The sequence below is a fragment of the Trichechus manatus genome, unplaced genomic scaffold (assembly GCF_000243295.1).
Source record: "Trichechus manatus latirostris isolate Lorelei unplaced genomic scaffold, TriManLat1.0 scaffold00248, whole genome shotgun sequence".
Taxonomy (NCBI): domain Eukaryota; kingdom Metazoa; phylum Chordata; class Mammalia; order Sirenia; family Trichechidae; genus Trichechus; species Trichechus manatus.
In genome coordinates this window covers 1,922,109-1,943,570 of record NW_004444184.1, presented here as the reverse complement: position 1 = coordinate 1,943,570, position 21,462 = coordinate 1,922,109, and the positions used below count along the sequence as shown (strand labels likewise).

General features: G+C 35.5%; 1 protein-coding gene across 1 annotated transcript in view; it reads left to right on the top strand.

Moving 5' to 3' along the window:
• PTPRK (protein tyrosine phosphatase receptor type K) overlaps positions 1-15,859 on the top strand; it is a 542,545-nt gene extending 526,686 nt beyond the window's left edge. Inside the window, exons 25-30 of the mRNA XM_023724464.1 lie at positions 282-455; positions 3,507-3,638; positions 3,797-3,922; positions 10,574-10,737; positions 11,295-11,430; positions 15,709-15,859. Of these exons, the coding sequence (XP_023580232.1) occupies positions 282-455; positions 3,507-3,638; positions 3,797-3,922; positions 10,574-10,737; positions 11,295-11,430; positions 15,709-15,762 (786 nt within the window). The 3' untranslated portion in view covers positions 15,763-15,859. The remainder of the gene's footprint in view (positions 1-281; positions 456-3,506; positions 3,639-3,796; positions 3,923-10,573; positions 10,738-11,294; positions 11,431-15,708) is intronic.
• Positions 15,860-21,462: the final 5,603 nt, after the last annotated feature.

Below are 21,462 nucleotides of genomic sequence, written 5' to 3'. Positions count from 1 at the left end.
TTTTCTTTAGTTATGCAGTACATTTTGCAAGTAGCTATGTTGTCACGCCTCACTTTTTCTTTTAAGAAGGGACACTTTGAACAATGTGTATTTTGTTCCATTGTCACTTCTCAGGCCTAGTTAGCTTTAACTACAAAGTCCAACAGTCTGTCATAGTGGCAAATGCCATTGCTTTGCACAAATCCTTCACTTTCTACTTGGCCTCCTAAATACTTGCTGGATCTGTACTGTGCTCTTAAATGGGTCACTGTCTTTTAACCTGGGTTCCCTTTTCTTTTTAGACCTTAAATTCAGTCACCCCTCGACTACAAGCTGAAGACTGCAGTATAGCATGCCTGCCAAGGAACCATGACAAGAATCGTTTCATGGACATGCTGCCACCTGACAGATGTCTGCCTTTTTTAATTACAATTGATGGGGAGAGCAGTAACTACATCAATGCTGCTCTTATGGACGTAAGAGACTGCCCTCTTTGTTAATATAAAGTGCCATGAATCCATAAAAAGCTACATAATGCAACAGGAATACTGACTAGTTTTATTTACTGGGAAATTAAAAATGGCCTAAAAAGAAAAAAATGGAAACTTCCATTGAAATACCCTTTTTTTTTTTTTGGAGGATGATTTTGGATTTCCCCTACAGTGATTCTTAGGAACTGTAATTTTATAGTTTCATTGTAGTTGTGGAGCTCAATTATGAATTTTTATATTCTCTGCAGGAAATACCTGCAGGTGACATTTTTCATCTTAATTATTTTCAAAAAATAAAATCATGTTTATCTATTTTGAATACACTTAGGAATGAATTTTAAAAATCCCTGAATGTCATATTCTACAGAAGTTGTGTTAATTTGGGAAATTTTTATCTCTGACATTTAATGTTCCAGTAATTTATTTCTAATTGCTTTTTATTGACCATTAATTAATAGAGACTATTTATAGATCAGAGCCCTGGTGGCACAGTAGTTAAGAGTGTTAACAGCCTATAGTTAGAACAACATGAAAAAAGAGTTTTAAATTATATCTTTGGCCACCTTGGTTTCACTGCTTTGGGAAGAATCAAGAAGGCTATCAAGGTTTAGCATCTCAGAATACTATTTAATAGTTTATTGCTTTCATTATGCAAACCTCTTTATTTTTTGCCCTTTCACCTGTGGAATCATAACAAGGAGAAATTTGAAGTCAGGAGTCATTCCTTTTTGATTAATAATGAGGCTTTCAAAGTTGTTTCTATTATTTCTTCTAAAATTAACTTTTATAAACTAGTAGTCTGGTAGTAGAGACTTAGGAAAACCCACATTTCGCTTTTACGACTAGTCTTTTAGCCAATTACTTTGCTCTTTTTTAATGCTATATAAAAGTGTCAAAGTCAGTTGAAAACTTCCCATCCATCCTTGCTGTGACCAGAATCTTTCCTATACATTAATTACATCCTCTTAAATCATACTGGATTCTAATTATACTTTTTCTTCCCAGTTTAGTTGTCTGCAAAGGCAAATATACTAGATACAGAGCAAACACACCACACTTACTAGTCTCTGAGTCTAGATTTGGAAAGAAAAAGCGATGTGTGAAAGGACAAAATAATAATATGAAGAAAGGTATTGATGCCTTTGAATGTTTTGTCTTTGGCATCTCTGTCACATTTTCTCAATTTCCAGATTATCTCTTCAATATAAAGATTGAACCTTGTATTCTACTTGCTCCTACTCTCTGTGACTCAACAAAGATATATTTTATAGTTGGAACTTTTCTATGGTTTTAGTAATGTAGTTGGGCCTTCTGAAAGTAAAGTTTGGTTTGGGTCTCAAGAGTAGGGCTCAACTCTTCTCCCTCTCCTTACCTCAACCCCATTGTTAGTGTTACACACCCTTTTGCTCTGCCTATGAAGAATTAGGAGGTAGGGCCAAGGATTCTGTGATTTCAGATCCTTAGATGTGCTCTTGCATTTAGTGAGGAAAACAAATAGGAACTCTTCAGTCTTCTCCCATATCATCACCTCCTCATCCATCTTGCTTCTCTGTGACTCAAAAAATGAGTAGTTATCAGTCTGCTTTGCCTTACTTGCCCATTTAATAGATCAGACATTTAATAGGGAGAAAGCTCACTTCTTTTGTCTGATCCTTTCTCATGCCCTTCATACCATTCTAAGGAGGTATTTATCTCAGCTGCAGGTGTAACTTAGTAAGGTCTTGGTCAGTTAGAAGTAGTCAGGTGAGTTACCATCCACTTAGATTTATCTCAGAATCTTTCATGGAATGGAATTCTATGGTTAGCATGTCCCAAATGGATCAATGAAATCCAAGGACAGCTTCTACACTGATGTTAAGACACTTGAAGGACTTAAAGAGTAGTATGATACCAATGATTTAAGAGAACACTGAAATTTTTTTATCGTCATTAAGGAAATCTATCCTAGGCAACTGTCTAGTTATTTTCTATTTTTATTTTTTTACAAATCATTAGTTTATATTTCTGCATAGAAATATACATCTCTATTTAAGCATACATCCTCAATATGTAGAATAACAGATTGCCCCGGCCAGATGGGTTGAGGTTGAACAAGGCTATGATCTACTTTCTTGTTTTAGCTCTCATACTGTAAACAAATGTCCTTTTTGCAGTCTGTTTAGTTCTACTTTTTTTTTGTTTTTGTGCTTTCAGTTGGTGATTTCGCTGTTTAAAATGGCCCCCAAGTATAGTGCTGAGGTGCTATCTAGCGTTCCTAAGCACAAGAAGTCTGCAGTGTGTTCTGGGAAAAAAATACTTATGTTAGATAAACTTTGGGCATGAATTGCAGTGCAGATAGGCAGATAGCTATGAGTTCGATGTTAATGAATCAGCAGTATATATTAAGTAAAGTGTCTTTAAACAGGAACACACAAAACAAGGTTATGTGTTGATCAGTAATGAAGCTGTTATAACCAGAAGCTCGCAGGAACCTAACACCGTATGTCACCTAAAATAAATGGTTCAATATTTGGAAATTCAATGTTTACAACAACTTTAGAGCATAACTACTGTGAATAACAAGAATTGACAGTATATATAACAGTCAGTAGATAGATAGATACACACACACTAGGAAATGAGTTTACTTTGCCTTCAGCCTCACTGACAGTGATTACTTTGGAAAACTGAAACAGCCCAAGAGGTATCTCCTGGAGGTCCTTAACCTCAAGAAGTTCTTTAGTTTCTTCTTCTTCTTCTTCTTTTTTTTTTTTTTTTTGGTCTTGTATTTATTTCTCTCAACAAAGTAAAAGTAAAAATTCAATTCTTACCTTTAGACTTGTTGCCAAGGCAGATCAAAGTCTTACCATCAAATTGACTAGTTACTAGTTCTGGTATATTCCAGTGGTCCATATCTGTTATCCCATGGCTTAAACAGCAAGCTAATTCAATCTCTATATGAAGCTATTAGGTCTTATTAGTATATTGAATCTGCTTGTACAACTGGTCACGCATTTTAAGTTCTTATGTTTCTCCATTTACCTTGTTATTTCACAGAGCTACAGGCAACCAGCTGCTTTCATCGTCACACAATACCCTCTGCCAAATACTGTGAAAGACTTCTGGAGATTAGTGTATGATTATGGCTGTACCTCCATTGTGATGTTAAATGAAGTCGACTTGTCCCAGGTTAAAATGCTTTTGAGCTGCTTTTGTGTACTTGTACACATAATAAAGTACTAGTAGTAAAATAAAGTAGTAGTAAAATGCTAAACTCTGCTTTTTGCTACCCTAATTAGAAAAAATAATGCCAGTTTTCTTTTTCTTTCAAAACATTCATCATCTAGGGCTGCCCTCAGTATTGGCCTGAAGAAGGTACGCTGCGATATGGCCCTATCCAAGTGGAATGTATGTCTTGTTCCATGGATTGTGATGTGATCAACCGGATTTTTAGGATATGCAATCTAACAAGAGTAAGTCATTGTTTAATCATTCTAACTGAGCTGATACAGGAGTTAAGATCATAACCACAATGGGGTATAATTACATTCAGATAACAGAGAGAACAGTAATAATAAGCACCACGTAGTCAATTCCAAAGCAAGTAACCTCTTACACCTTGCTACTAGAATAAAATATGCATTCTAAAAGCAGGAATGCAGGTATGCTGGAAGCTACATTCTCTCGTGAGTTACTAGACTAACTTATTCCTTCTGGAAATCTAGATTCAGATTCACTGACTCAATTTAGTTTGTCTATGCCTGACCCCTGAGCATATGTAGACATCTCAAGAATGACTGAATGTTTTATGAGTATTGACATCCAGTCCAGAAAGGCTTATGATTGAAAAATAATATAATAATAACATCAACAATGGAGAAACTGTACATCAGGAGGAAGGGATGTGTTGGAACAGAAGGACCTTTGTAGAAGGGCTCCATGTCATTATTCCATATAAGAAAATGACCCAGGCATGCAGGTAAAGGTAAATCACAGCTGTCATCAATTCTCCTACCTACAATTTCATACTTCTAAATGTCCTAAGAATATTGAATATACCACGGACTGCCAAAAGAATGAACAAATCTATTTTGGAAGAAGTACAGCTGAATGCTCCTTAGAAGCAAGGATGGCAAGAATTCATCTCAAATACTTTGGACATGTTATCAGGAGGGATCAGTAGACAGTCAGTGAAAAAGAGGAAGACCCTCAATAAGATGGATTGACACAGTGGCTGGAACAATGGGCCCAAGTATAACAACAATTGTGAGGATGACACAAGACTGGGCAGTGTTTTGTTCAGTTGTACGTGGGGTCAGTATGAGTCAGAACCAACTCTACGGCACCTAACAACAACAACAAATGTCCCAACATCTGGCTCTGCCTAGCTCTGAAGGTGGAAGCAGTGCTGCTACTATTGTGCCTTTTTCCTGGAGCAAAGTAGCAACTATATCTTTCAGGAGTTCTTTCCCTGATTTTTCATGTGCTTTTTATTAAATGGCAAATTAAGTTTGAAGTCTCTCTCTAAAAAAAAAAATGTACTAATAACTGTTTAGATTATGTAATCAAATAGCAAGGAGAATTTGAAAAGAAAACATTAGTAACTTCCATGAAATTGTGCTCTTTTTAAAAAGAAAGATTACTGTATTTTTTACAGCACCAGCTCTATGTTTGCGTATTCTTTAGGTACATGATTAGGATTGTCGTGTTTCAGTGTTTTTCACCAAGATGACTCTATATGTGTCTGGTTTATAAGTCTATAAGTATATAACTATAAGCAGAGGATAAAATCATATCCAATTCTATTGCTCATTTCAGCAGAGAAAAAAGGAATAGCTTCAATCATGTCATAATATTCATGCATATCTTAGATGTCAATTTAAATGGAAGCTCATTATGTTTGCACATCTGTTACATTATGGTTCTAGTAATATTTTAGATGAGAAACAATAGCTGCTAAACTAAGAAAGTAAGACCTGTCTGTTTATTAAGCTGTTTATATGAAGAAAAAAAAAAAATCTAGGAACTGAAATCTGTATTACGTTTATTTTGTTGACATTCTATTTATTTATTTATTTATTTATTTATTTCACTTTCTTTATATTTGGTGTACTAGCCCCTGTTAGTGCATTACTTTTTTTTTAAGTTCCCAGTCTCACTGATTTAATATAATTCATTCATCATATATGTAGTACACACCAATGACAATCTGAGTATTGTACTCGGTAGCTCCTGAGTCTTGCCAAAAGATGCATGAGGCCTTGTCATACGAAACATCAGTTATGATCTCTTATATGACTTACTCATATACAGTACTCTCCCTTACATTTTCGTTTGAGTCATTATTTCAACAATACTACTCTTTGGAAAATATTGTGCTAGGTTCTAGTGATAAAGAGTAAGAAAAAAGAGAATCTTCTTTTTCCTTAAGGTAGTTTTATTTTCTCAGAGAAGACAAACATTAAACAGCTGATTGTATGATCATTTATTTACAAATATGATAAATTTTACCAAGAAAAATACAGAATACAGATTTTTAACTGGGTTTTCAGACATAGCCAGGTGATCGAAAAAGACTTCTTTGAGCCAGCGATGTTTACGCTAAAATCTGAAGAATTGATAAGAGTTATCTGAGTGTATAGTAGCTAACTATTCTGGTTTGCTCAGGACAGAGAGGTTTCCTGGTATACACATATGTCAGTGCTAAAACCGAAAAATTCTGGGAAAACTGAGATAAGTTGGTCACCCTAATTGAGAATGAGAAGAACAAGGAAGAAGAAAGTGTTCGAGGAAAAGGGAACAACACGGACAAAGTCCCTGAGGTGGAAATGAACATAACATGATCCATAGATTAAAAAAAGGCCAGTGTGTTAGAACATTTAGACAAAACAACAGTAAGGGAATAGAGATCTTGAACAACACTATAAACCAGCTACACCTAACAGACATATATAGAACATTCCATCCCACAACAATAGAATATACATTATTCTCCACTACACATGAATCATTCTCCAGAATAGACCATATATTAGGTCACAAAACGAGTCTCAGTAAATTTACAAAGACTGAAATTGCACAAAGCATCTTCTCTAACCACAATGGAATGAAACTAGAAATCAATAATAGAAAGAAAACTGGAAATTTCACAAATATATGAGATTAAACAACACACTATTAAATAACCAAGAGATTAAAGAAGAAATCACTAAGGAAATTAGAAAATACTTAAGCTAATGAAAGTGCATCATACTTATGGAAAGCAGTGAAGGCAATGTTCAGTGGGAAATTTATAGTTGAAAACTCCTACATTAAAAAAGAAGAAAGATCTCAGTCCATAACCTAACTTTACACTTTGAGAAGTTAGAGAAAGAAGAGCAAATGGAGCCCAAAACTACCAAAATGAAAGAAACAATAAAGATTAGAGCAGAGATAAATGTAATAGAGAATAAGAGAGAGAATCAGTAAAGCTAGAGGTTGGTTTTTTGAAAAAATCAAAAAATAAAGAAACCTTTTGCTAGAATGGCAAGTCAAAAAGAGAGGAGATACAAATAACTAAAATCAGAAATGAAAATGGGGACATTACTACCAACCCTACAGAAACAAAAAGAGGATTATACGAGAATACTATGAACAGTTGTAAGACAACAAACTAGATAACCTAGATGAAATGGACAAATTACAAGAAACAAAATATCTAAATTAACTAAAGAAAAAATGGAAAATCTCAACAGACCTATAACAAGCAAAGCAATTGAATCAATAATCAAAAATCTCTCTACAAAGAGAAGTCTAGGACCAGGTGGCTTCATTGGGGTATGCTACTAAATATTTAACAAATTAATACCAATTCTTTTCAAAGTCTTTCAAAAAATAGAAGATGAGGGAACACTTTCTAACTCATTGTATGAGGCCAACACTGCTCTAATACCAAATCCAGATAAAGACACCATAAGAAAAGAAAGCTGTAGACCAACATTCCTTATGAATATAATGCAAAAATCCTTAATAAAATACTAGCAAACTAAATCTAAGAGCACATTACAAGGATTATACAGCACCATGACTAAGTGGAATTTATCCCAGGAATGCAAGGGTGGTTCAACATTAGAAAATTAATGAATGTAATATATCATATTAATAAAACTAAGGAAAAGAACCATATGATCATCTCAGTTGATGGAGTAACGGCGTTTGACAAAATCCAGCACCCTTTCATAGTAAAAACATTGAGCAAACTAAGAATAGAAGGAAAATTCCTCAACATGATAAGGACGTTATGAAAAACTTAAAGCAAACATCATACTCAATGGGGAAAGACTGAGAGCTTTCCCTCTAAGATCAGGAACAAGACAATGATGCCTGCTTTCACACTGCTATTCAGCATTGTCCTGGAAGTTTTAGCCAGAGCACTTAGAAAAGAAAAAGAAATTTTAAAAAATCCAAATCATAAAGGTAGAACTAAAACTAGTTTCTATTTACAAATGGCATGATCCTGTATGTAGAAAATCCCAATGAATTCACCAGAAAGCTAGTAGAACTAATAAATGAATTCAGCAGAGTTGCAGGGTACAAGATCAACACACACACACATAAACAGTTGTTTTTATATGCCAGCAATGAACAATCTGAAAAGGAAATTAACAAAATAATTCCATTTACAATAGCATCTAAAAGAATAAAATACCTAAGACTAAATTTAACCAGGGAGATGAAAGAGTTGTACACTGAAAACTATAAAACATTGCTGAAAGAAATTAAAGGAGACCTAAATAATTGGAAAGACACCCCATGTTCATGAATTGAAAGACTTAACATGTCAGGATGGGTCCATGCCAAGACGGACCCATAACCTCACACTACATATGAAAATCAACTCAAAATGGGGCAGTGATCTAAATATAAGAACTAAAACCTAAAACTCTTAGAAGAAAACATAAGGGTGTCACTCAGAACCTTCTTTTTGACAGTGAATTTTAGATATGACATTAAAAGTATAAGCAAAAAAAGAAAAAATATATCAGTTGGTCTTCCTCAAAATTAAAAGAAATTAAAAACTGCATATCAAAGATTTTATAAAGCAAATGAAGAGACAGCCTACAGATTGGGAGAAAATTTTGGGGAACCATATATCCAATAAGGGTTTAATATTCAGAATATATAAAGAACACCCACAACTCAACAACATAAAGATAACCCAATTAAAAATGAGCAAAGTAGTTGAATAGACATTTCTCCAAAGAAGACATACAAATGATCAATAAGCATATGAATGATGCTAAACAACATTAGTCATTAATGAAATGCAAATCAAAACCTCAATGAAATACCATTTCACACCCACTAGGAGGGCTATTATCAGAAAAATAGGAAATAATAAGTGTTGGTGAGGATGAGGAGAAATTGGAACCCTCATCCATTGCTGGTGGAAATGTAAAATGGTGCAGCCACTGTGGAAAGCATTACGTGGTTCCTCAAGAAGTTAAACACAGAATTATCATATGACCCAGAATTCCACTCCTATGTATATACCCAAAAGACTTGAAAACAGAGACTCAGATACTTGTACAACAATGTTCCTTACAGCATTATTTTTAATAGCCAAAAGGTGGAAGCAACTCATGTCTGTGAACAGATGAATGGCTAAACAAAATGTAATGTATACATACAATTGAATGTTATTTAGCCAGAAAGAGTAGTGTAGTTTTGATACATGCTACAACATGGATGAAACTTGCAAACGTTATGCTAAGTGAAATTAGCCACAAAAGGACAAATACTGTGTGATCTCACCTATATGAAATATCTAGAAGAGCCAAGCGCATTGAGACAAAAGTTTATTAGTAGTTATAGGGACTGGAGGCAGGAGGACTGGGGAGTTATTGCTTATGGGGTCCCGAGTTTCTGTTTAGGGTGATGAAAACCTTTTGGAACTAGATAGTAGTGATGGTTACAGTGTCATGGTTTGAATTATGACCCCCCAAAAATGTGTGTATCAATTTGGCTAGGCCATGATTCCTGGTACTGTGTGATTTTCCTATATGTTGTAAATCATACCTCCATGATGTTAATGAGGGAGGATGCATGGCAGTTGTGTTAGTAAGGCAGGACTCAGTCTACAAGATTGGATTGTATCCTGAGGCAATGTCTTGAGATATAAAAGACAGAAGTGAGCAGAGAGACAGGAGGACCTCATACCATCAAGAAAGCAGTGTTGGGGTCCCTGCGCAGAGAAGCTCCTAGTCTGGGGGAACACTGAAGAGAAGAAGGCTGACAGAAAAAGCCTTCCCCTGGAGCTTATGCCCTGAATTTGGACTTTTAGCCTACTTTGACTGTGAGGAAATAAAATTCTCTTCATTGAAACCATCCACTTGTGGTATTTCTGTTGTAGCAGCACTGGATGACTAAGACACACAACATGGTGAATGTAATTAATGTTACTGAATTGTACACTTAAAAATGGTTAAGATAGCCAATGTTGTATTATGTATATATATATTTTACCATTTAAACAATGCAATTTTTTTTAAAGGCCAATGTGTCTAGAATGTGAATAACATGTTATAGTGAAGGGAAAGTTCAGGAAAGAGGTGGAGCCAGATCACATAAGAATTTTTAAATCATGGTAGGGATTTTGATTTCACGCTAAGATAGTTTAGAAGCCGTAAAAGCAGGCAAATGACAAGATCATATTTACACTTCAAAATAATCATGATGTCTGCAGTAAGAATGGATTAGAAGGACATGAAAGCTTATTCAAGGAGATCAAATAGTAGGTAATATCCTAACACATGTGAAAGATGATTCCAACTTAGAGTCCAATGATGGCATTGGAGATGAATAGAGATGGATTTGAAAGTTATTTAGGAAGTACATTCATGCGAATCGATTATTGAATATGAGATGTGAGAGAGTGGCAGATACAAAGGGTAGCTCGTGTTTCTTGCTTCTGAAACTTAGCATATTTCTGTACTGGCATGTATATATTTAACACTTACCTCAACTAGACTTAATCCAGTGTAAATGTCCCTTATATTGTGGTCTAAATTGAGGTGCACAATTTTTTTTTTTTTGGTAAAAATTGTAGTCCCGACTTATTTATGTAAATTTTTTTCCCTCTACAGCCACAGGAAGGTTATCTGATGGTGCAGCAGTTTCAGTATTTAGGATGGGCTTCTCATCGAGAAGTGCCTGGTTCTAAACGGTCTTTCTTGAAACTGATACTCCAGGTGGAAAAATGGCAGGAGGAATGCGAGGAAGGCGAAGGCCGAACGATCATTCACTGCCTGTGAGTATGTCAACTTGGCCTGGCCACTGTTTAGGGGCCCTTGGTGCTCATTTCCTTAGTAGAGTTCTCATTTTTTATAATACGGTATCTGACTCACGCCTCGTAGACCTCCATAGTTGTTATTTTAAAACACTCTTCTTATCCTATGATTCTATAATTAACTACTAATTTTAATTTTTGAATTTTTTTAAAACTATAGATTATTATATAGTTGTTGTATGATTTAAACTATTTTGAACACTATTCTGCACAACTTTTATGATTTACAGTTTACAAATGTATTGAAATCTCAAGGTATCCAGGTTGTAGCAATGTGTGCCTATAGCACACTCCTATGTGTAAACTACCGGGATGAGGTTGGCTCAAGCTTCCTTCCCCTCTGCCCTGTACACATACACATGCATACATGAAGCAAAATTAGGAGGCAAGTGGAAAAGAAAAACAAAACAAAAGCGATAATGTTTGTTTGTTTGTTTTTTCCCCAAACATATAGGATGATGTGGCCTATAGTCACCAAAAGCTGCCATCTAAAATGCCTTTCCTTTCTTTGCTTTCAGAAATGGTGGCGGGCGAAGTGGCATGTTCTGTGCTATAGGCATTGTTGTTGAAATGGTGAAACGGCAAAATGTTGTTGATGTTTTCCATGCAGTAAAGACACTAAGGAACAGTAAGCCAAACATGGTGGAAGCGCCGGTAAGTCACGAACCTTAGACTTAGAAGGGATCTTAGAGATTAGTTAGTCATATACCTCCTTGTTGACTTGACTTCATACTTATGTGGGGAAATCAGTGTGTAAATGAGTCATTCTGGGGACTTTCTCACCTAACTGGTGGATTGTTGAGTATCTCGTTCTACCCATAAACATTTTTAATCACACATTACATACAACTGCTAATGATAAAGACAACTATTTTCATTTAATTTGGGAAATTTATAGATTTTTTTTCTGTTACAACCAATAAATATTTGCTGCAATAACCTTTGGTAAATGGTTCTAAAATAAGAATAGATCCTGCTGTCTAGCCTTTATTGTATATTTTTATTTTTTAGAGCATATTAAAATAACTGATAAAGCATTGAACTGAGGGATACACTCACAGGCTGGATCAGTACTTTAGACACCCAATATTTTTGAAAGATAACTGAAATTTTAGTCATTATCCATAATTCTTCATTTTGTGATTAAATTATAAATTGGTAAACTTGCCTCACTGGCAATTTTCAGTTTGTACCTGTTTTGAAATCTGGCAAACTACAGAGGCTATAAAGCAGTTTTCATCTACTGTCAATAAAAACTAGTGGTTGAAAAAGGAAAATGTATAGTCAATAATTAAAATATTTAATAATTTCTATGAGTATTTAGTCCTTTATGTGGAAAGGTGGTGGGGGGAGTGGAGTGAGGTGGACTGGATCAAGTCATTACTACAATAGATGGGAAACCAGAATTAAGTGCAGTTGATTTTCATTATTTGCGGTAGCTATGTTCAGTAAATTGGAGCCCTGGTGGCGCAGTAGTTAAGAGCTATGGCTGCTAACCAACAGATCAACAGTTCAGATCTACTAGCCACTCCTTGGAAACCCTATGGGGCAGTTCTGCTCTGTCCTATACGGTTGCTATGTTCAATAAAGTCCTTGCAGATACTAAGTTAGCAAATACCGAACCCACCTTGTTCAACCTCAGCTGGAATATTTTTGCTGCTCTGCGCATGTGCGCGTCTTTAAATGACTGTGAAAGTGCCATGGGTATTTTCGGTGAATATGAATTGCTGAATAAGGAATTGGGAATGAGGAATAACGAGGATGGACTGTACCTATAACTATAAATTTTAAAACCGTCATAATTGGGGAAAACTATGCGTGTGGCACATCTGGAGGCATACCTTTTGGATGATCTTTTTCGTGAGTCAAAGCCAGGAGTTTGTAGGGACCACACCCATGTTTGTACAGCTCCTAATGTTAGGGTGCTACTGTAAAAGACCCCGTCTTTCCGGAATAGGACTAATGCTTCACCTTACTACTGTGGCCTGTTATAGCCCACCATCAAGGAAACGTTTACTCTTAGGTTAGTACTGACACAGAGGAAATAAATGGAGGCAGCCTCCTGCCCTAGGGAATCAGTCTCAGCTCTATGTTAGCCAGCTCTGAGGAGCCCTGGTAGCGCAATGGTTAAGCAGCTCAACTGCTAACCAAAAGGTTCGGTAGTTTGAATCCACTTAGCTGCTCTTACGGGACAAAATACCTGGCTATTTTCTCCTGTAAAGATTACAACCCAGGAAACCCTTGGGGCAGTTATTCTCTGTCACACTAGGTCACTGCGAGTGGAAATTGACTTGATGGTAACTAACAACAATGAAGGCTGCTGTGGAGAAGAGTGGTCTTGATCCTCACCTGGTGTAAGCACAGAGCTTATTCAACCTGCTTGTTAGATTAGGTTCGCCTGCCTGGTCACTGGGAAATTGTCCTATCAGATAGCTGCCTCTGTAGTAAAGGGAGGAAAAAAGGATGTGCTTATTCATATTGAAAATGATTTTCTGTTTCATTAATGTTACGTAGCGTATGTACAAATTTTATTATCAACCATGACCTCTTTTTTTTTCTTTCTTTCTATCACCACAATACCTCCAGTACATGGGATGCAATATCTCACTCACTCTGCTAGTGACATGTGCTAATTGATACTTTGAACATTCTTTATGATTTGTTGGATATGGCAGGGAACCCCCTTATTTGCATATTGCTTTCTAAAGCCCTCAGTACTCCAGACCACAAAATTCATATGATGCTTGAGTTTGCCAGAACTGGTAAAATCAGAACACAGCTCGTGTGTGTATACAGAGATAATAGGTGTGAGTACGCAGGGGTCCTTTGTGAGGATGCTGTATGTAGAGTAAGAAAGTTAAACTTCTCTAACACGTTTTACTTCTAAAGAGAGATTTCTGTGGGTTAAAAACATGTGGTGGGATCTGGTCTGGAGCAGCTGTGTAGTTACATACTCACAGAAAAGTGAACCAGAAAAACCAAGACATCATTGTTGCTTGCCCTACATTTATCAAGATGATCAGATAACTAAAACGAGAAATTCAATGAACGTTTAAAGCATTTTCACCACTTCCTGCTCATGGATTGCTCACACAAGAGGTGCAATGCTTCCTGAGGCAAAATTTGAAGAGTTAGGTTTATACTGTTTCACTTTTATAAGTGACAGCAGACTCTACTCCTTCTCCAAGTCCACTCAGATCCTCTGTATGCCATGCCGTTCTTCTGTAATTTATTGCAATTACCTGGACAAGATGATGTTGGTTTCAACTGAGGCGCTGGCAGTGGAGATGAAAAAAGGAGGGTGGATTTGAGGGATTTTAAAGGAAGAACTTGCAGGTCTTTCTTACAGATTGAATGGATAGTGGTTATGTGTTTAAGCTCTTTGTTGTTTTAAGATTTCTTATGTAAACTTTGCCTCCATCTCTCAGATCAAGCCTTCTTAAAACCATGAGGAGGGCCACTCCTATCCTCAGAATTCAACTCTTGACCTCCAAATCTAACCCCAGCTCCCCACCTTTACTTAAAAAAAAAAAGTTAAACTCTGCCATTCTAGGACCTTCCACATAGCTACTATTTTCCTTTACATTCATGTCCCATGAATTCTGACTAAACACACCACCCTCTAATTTGTGTTTAGTTAGGGTTAATGATTAGTTCAGTGTGCTGTTGACTTGAGCTGACAAGTTTGCTAAGAAAATGTAGAGTTAACTATTTCAAACAATTTTTGGTTCTTCAGATGCACTTGCCACAGTGGTAGGCTAATTTAAATCACACCTACTTGATAATTAGAGTAGGACTAATAAAGACCTCTTGGAAAGTTTTATTACTCTAGTTTATTGCTGGAGACACCTGGAAGCTCTCTTTAAAATAACCTGCCTTTTAAATTGTTCTCCAATTCAACATTCATTTTACTCACTTTGACTGAGTTAGAGTTTTTAATGAGTTACATATTGTAAGTCATAATTTGGAATACAGTCTCTGAATTTTCTAAATTCTTTATAATGGAGCGATACATGGATGGACTTATAGAGAAAGTGGTTAGAACACACAAATTTTATTGACAATCAAGTTGTCTTAAATTTATAAAGGCAGCAGAAATAAATGTTCAGGTATAAAAAGGCTCAGAAAATTTAACAACCCTTAGCCACCCTTGAAAAATTTACTTAAATGCTCTGATGAATCAAAAATTGTAAAAAATTATGAATTTGAAATTGAGAAATGACAGATAAAAATGGATTTTTTTTTAATCCTAAGGAAGTAATCTGAAATGTGGAGGATATTTACACATGTTCATTGTAGCATTATTTATAATAGAGAAAAAAGAAAAAAAGACAACCTGACAGTTAAATAATCCATACATTAGATTTTTGTGTAGTATAAAACAATATGTTAAAAGAGATGTTTAACAACATGCAAGAGGACTCAAAATGTTAAGCAAAACATAAAATTATATTATGAAATAAACCTATACAATTATATTTATTCTAAAATAATTATTGCCATATTTCAACCTTGTATAAAAAAGTACTAAAGCAAAATAAGGCAGGATTTTAACAACAATTGCTTCTGATAGTAGAAGTATATATAGAAATACTTCTTTTCTGATTCCTTGTATTTTTTCTATGCTGGGAAAATTTTCCATAATAATCAGGTATTGTAATCAAATAAGAATTCTGGAGATGTCAAAGAAATTTTGATAGAAAAAATTAGTCAAAAATAGCATATCTTTGTACTTCAAGTTTCTTTTCCTTAAACTGGGATCATTTAGACTCAAATGTAAACTATGTAACCCTGTTATTAAACTTGTATATAGAAAATAATGTAATTCTTGAATACTCTAAATTGTCGAGTATTTATTTGATAGCTATTAATTTCCATTAACCTTTTTTTTTTTTTAACTTTTCTGAATCCTCTTTTGTTAACATCTTTCAGGAGCAATACCGTTTCTGCTATGATGTAGCTTTGGAGTACCTGGAATCATCATAGTTGGGTGAGACATTTAAAAGTGCATCCAAACAGAAGCCTGTTCATCTGCTGAGCCAGCAGTTGTACCTATTACACTGGTACAGAAAAATTTTAATGTGGGGGGTGGGGGACTTTTACATTCAAGAAGTAAAAGTATTTTTATGAAGTTGTGTATCTTAATAAAAAGGACTGAATTAGTTTCTATTATTGTATTACAGCATCAACATTTTGTGCCACATAAGTTATATATAATAAGAACCAGATTCAAAAAACTTCATCAAATGAGAACTTATCAGTGTTCGTACAGTGAATACGCAGCCTTTTCTCTCCTGGTTTCAGTAGAGCAACCACCATATGTTGCATGAATTAATACTTCCTATGTGGCATTTTTCTCCCTTTTTCAGACAAAGGCTGTTAAATCTTAAAGGAAAAGAGAAGCTGTGCAAATTCATAGTAAATTTCATTTTTTTTATATGTTTCAGGTGTAACAGATCTCTATATAAATGTATAAATATATATAACTGGCTTATTTTCTTTTAATGTGCAATGATGGCTGGATCATTTAAAGTTCTTTTTAGAAAATAACATAAGCCAAAGACTCAAGTGTAAATATGTCTATACGGAGAAAGCACATTATATTTATTGGTTACTCACATTCCTTTTTGATGGTTAAGATACTACCACCACACAATCTTTTCTTTCCCCCCAAGAAAGCTTTTTCTTTAGCTAAAATCAATTGTAAACGATTTTTGTAGATTATTTTTTGTATGTTTTAGTGTAAGTAGAGGGCAAACTTTTTAATGCATAAACCAGGAAGCAATGTTCTTTATAGTGATTCTCTTGTGTACATGCTTGTGAATTAAATTTATGTAAACACCTTGGCAATTGGGTCTATTAATAGAGGACCAAATTAAAACATTGGCTGAAAATGTTTAGTTTTTTCAGTTTCATTAGGTAAATAATGGTTTGGTGATCACATATAAGAAATGCACACATTCAAAGGCCTTGCTGATGACTGAATTGCACAATGTTGAACATAGCCTTTAAGCATCGTTTAAATTTTAAAGGAATCATTTATCTTTTCAGCCTGTGGTCAAGCACTGGTCAAGAAAACAAGATGGCAACATTTATGCTTTCAGGGTCAAGTTTTAGCAAACTGTAAACTGTCAAGGTGATAAAATGTTTCTTTTGATGTTTACATGCACAAGCTTTGAATTCTCACCATCAGAAGCATGAATAAATCAATGCCAGATTCCTGTTTTGTGCATTGTCGTGGGATTCCCAAGTGAACCTTTCTAAATGTGGTCTTGTTCACATGCTCCGTGTAGCTGTAACTTCACATCATCAGCTTGCAGTTTGTTATGACTAAAGCATTCCAGTGTCCTCTTTCTAGTTGCCAGTATATGACATGGTGCTTATAAAGATTTAATTAAAGTAGGAGTGAAATAAAGATTTTTATAATTACAATAATTATTGTTTGCACATTATTTTCTGTTCTTAATTTTCTTGCTTTCACTCCCCAGTAGATAGCCTATTTCTGTATTCATCGAGAGGACCCTGGGTGGTGAAGACGGTTTTCACTTGCCTGCTGACCAAACGGTTGGCAGTCAAACCCACCCAGCGATGCCATGGAAGAAAGCCCTGGCAGTCTGCTTCCATAAAGATTACAGCCAAGAAAACCCTATGGGATTCAGTTCTACTCTGTAACACGTGGGGTCACCGTGAGTCAGAATTGATTTAATGGCAACGAGTTTGGCTTTTTTTTTTTTTTTTAGTATACTCATTGACATAAGGAGATCACAGAAATTATATTAAAGCAAAATAAATGTCCACATAACTAGTTTCTATCATATTTTTCTCTAAATTGAATGCCATAAAGTCCAGGTAAGTGAAGGGGAAAGACAAGGATTGACATCAGTTTATTTTTTCTTTTTAACTTTCTTTGTCTACTTTCTACTGTCCTTTCATGTAATATGCATTTCCTTACTTCTTCCTTAATAACGAAGTTGGCAAAGAGTAATTATTATCCTGTTTTACAGATGAAGGAACTGAAGCTAATGAGAAGGAAAATGATTTTTCAACAGATTCAAATCTGAGTCTGGCTTAGCACCTCACTCTTCCACTAAATTTACTGCTTCCCTATTTATTTGACAAAGAAAATTTGGCACTTCATTCTTCTAGTTCCTCATTAATTGATTTCCTCATAAAGTACTATCATTATATATATCTTCAACTCCCTTTTGCTATCTACATTATTAGAACATTTCTGACTTTCATTAGTAAAAATTCAGATGAAAGGACTTTCTCTTTTTCTAGGAAGACATGGAGGCATTTAACAGAGTCCTCAGGAATTCACCCAAACTTACCCAAAATTTCTTTACCCAGTAATGTTCATGGTGTTGAGCCTGTGGAGGATTCTGCTTTGCTTTATGACAAGATTTCATTTCTACTCACATGCTTGTACACAACGCCACCAAAATTGCCACACATACGGCTGTCCAGAGGTCCATGTGGCCTCCAAAATTCATGCAAGAACCAGACGAATCCTCTCTCTGTGTCTCTCTCTTTCTCTCAGACAGGAAATACAAATGGCATGCTTACTTTATTTGGGCACAACAGAAGCCAGTTCTTCAGGAGACAGTGGAGTAGGGGTAGTACCTAAATCTGTTTTTCTCAAAACCCATATTCAAAAGGTCATATTTTATAACCCTGTGGAGCTCCCTGTCATAGTCCCATACATGGCCATGTCCCACCTTGCTCTGTCCTTCTGAGCAGATGTCCTAGCAGAGCTCAAGAAGTAATCATGCCTTTCATAGCTGAGGGCCTCTACCCCTGTACAGTTATTTCTTAAGTAGCTATCATGAAGTTAAAATCTGTAAATCCCCTTCCTGTATACTATCAGTAGAGAAATGTTGGAAGTATTTCAGCCAGAGACACACATTGATTGAGCTGGGAATTTATGAGTTTTACCAAGTACTCTTGAAAATAAGTGTTAGCCCTCTGGTCTGAGCTGCCTAGACTTTTTCTAATATTTAGTCTCTGGAGAAAGGAAAGGTTTTTTGATGAATGTGAAGACATGTTTATCTCTACAATGATGTGCTCATGTGCTCGTTCAATATTCACTTTATTGCAAATCTCTTGGGTTCCAGGCACTCATATAATAAGTTTGAAAGTCAGACACCAGCAGCTGCTTATGCTCCAGTCTGCTCTGTTCCCAGAAAATGGTGTAAATAAAGAAGCTCCTGGCATCTGAAAAATTTACTAAACACCAAAAAAATTAATATGCAGGAGAGAAATGACTGTATAGCTCAACTCAAAATACGAGATAGTTTATTAGCTTTGGAAGAATGCCTTTGAAATTTGCCTTACTTTCATAGAGGAATGACCGTTGAACATTTACAGCTAATTTCTGTGCCCTTCAGCAAGCATTTTTTTTTTTCATAACAAAATAGCCTAAAATCAAGATTCTGTCCTGTATCCCAGTGGTAGAATATTGGTTACTTTTACCCTATAAAACATTTCTATAAGCAAAAACTCCACAGCCTTCTTATATTCATTTCAGTGTTTTAGCAAACACCACTATTTAACTTAGGGGCAATATGATATTTTATTCACCACTATCCTAAGTGAAGATAGAAGACAGCTGGCTGTGTATCCCTTAATAATTTCTACTTGTAGCCTATTTGAAAAGTATCCCCACAGCTTAGAGAGGTTTGGCATGGGAGAGAAATTATCTGAATTTGTTCACAACTGTGGTGTATTCAAGCAGTCTGCAGAGTACTAGAATATTATTTCTCTGAAACTAAAAGGAAAAGCTCTGTCTGGGGATCTACTTTAAGTAAGCTATAAATGGCTTCTAGAATACAAATTGTCCAGAAATCAATGGAAATGTGGTAGATATAACACTACTGAACTTTCAGCTTCCTCCAAAGTGATTGAAATGCTAACCTGGAAGATATCAAACACCAGAGAGACACTGTTATTATCGAATCCCAAAAGACCAATGGAGAGATTTCTAAACCATTGAAGAAAATATAAGGTCCCTATAGAATATCTTCAAGCTTTTTAATGTTAAAATCTTCCCAGGTTAGAGAAGGGAGGATGGATTTTATGACAGATACTGTCTGTCATTGTGCATTTGCCAATTGTAGAAAATGATCTATATACCTGACATCTAACACACAAGAGAGTGCTGATTTATTCTGATGCAGTAGTGTTCGTCTCCACATAGTCTTGATGCAATTAAGGGATATGTAATATTGGTCATTGTTTTTGTTGTTAGGTGCCATTGAGTAGGTTATGACTCATAGTGACCATATGTACAACAAAAGGAAACACTGCCTGGTCCTGTGCCATCCTCACAATCATTGCTGTGTTTGAGCCCATTGTTGCAGACACTATGTCAATCCATCTCGTTGAAAGTCTTCCTCTCTTTTGCTGACCCTCTATTTTACCAAGCATGATGTCCTTCTCCAGGGACAGGTCCCTCCTGATAACATGTCCAAAGTAATCAAGACAGAATCTTACCATCCTTGCTTCTGAGGAACATTCTGACTGTACTTCTTCCAAGACAGACAGTTCATTCTTCTGACAGTCCATGGTATATTCAATATTCTTTGCCAACACCATAATTCAAAGGCACCAATTCTTTGGTCTTCCTTATTAATTGACCAGCTTTCACATGCATGTGAAGCTATTGAAAATACCATATAATGTTTAGGCCAAATGAATTCAAATGTAGACTATGAAGAACAAGAGTATCTAAACTGAGTCACCAATGAGTTCTTAAATAGAAATTAGATTGTTGTATTTAAACTATGTTCCATGGTCTCAGAGACTAAATCAAATTGGGAAAGTAGAGAAACATGGTTGTCATGGCATCCATTTATTAATTTATTGAGAAGCAGGAGTGACAAACTGTAATGCCTACAGGACCAGCAGTTCTTTGAGTGAAGGAAACAGGCAGGTATGTTTCATAATGGTAGTATTATTACAGCATAGACCTCCTTAGCTTGTGCATTTTATACTAGGAATATTCTTCACATCTACCAAAAAAAAAAAATCCTGTCACCTTTTTTTTCTTAAAACACATTGCCTTCCTGGTCCTTCTTGCATTTTCCCACTGTGGTTTGATAAATAGATACTAGATATCCTACCGTTAACTCTGTTATAAGAAACACAATAGCATGAGTGTGATGATAAATGGCAACTGTTGTTTGGTAAGACCAGAGGGAACAGTGTACTAGAGAGCACGTGCAATGTCTCAAGACAGTGTTTGCTGTGGGGAGTATAAACCAATAGTGTCAGAGCATTCTGTTTCTCAAAAGATTGTGGTAATTTAAAATTGTATGTAATTCTTAAAATTTGTGAGTGTTGGCAACAAATTAAAAAACTAAAACCTTTGTCCCGACTCTGTGTAGAACAAACAAAACTCATCTGAAGAGTGAATCTGGTAGGACCATATTAGATCTACAGATCTCAACTCTGTGGTAGAAGAGCTATTGTTTTAAATGTTTTGCTGTTTTGATCTTTTAAAAATGTCTTTTAAAAATATGAGGTTTTTTTTTGGCAATTTATTTATTTTTTCCTCTTTTTTTTTTTATTGTACTTCAGGTGAAGGCTTACAGAACAAATAGCTTCTCATGAAACAGTACAGTAGTACACATATTGTTTTATGACATTGGTTAACAACCCCATAACATGTCACCCGTCTCTATTCTT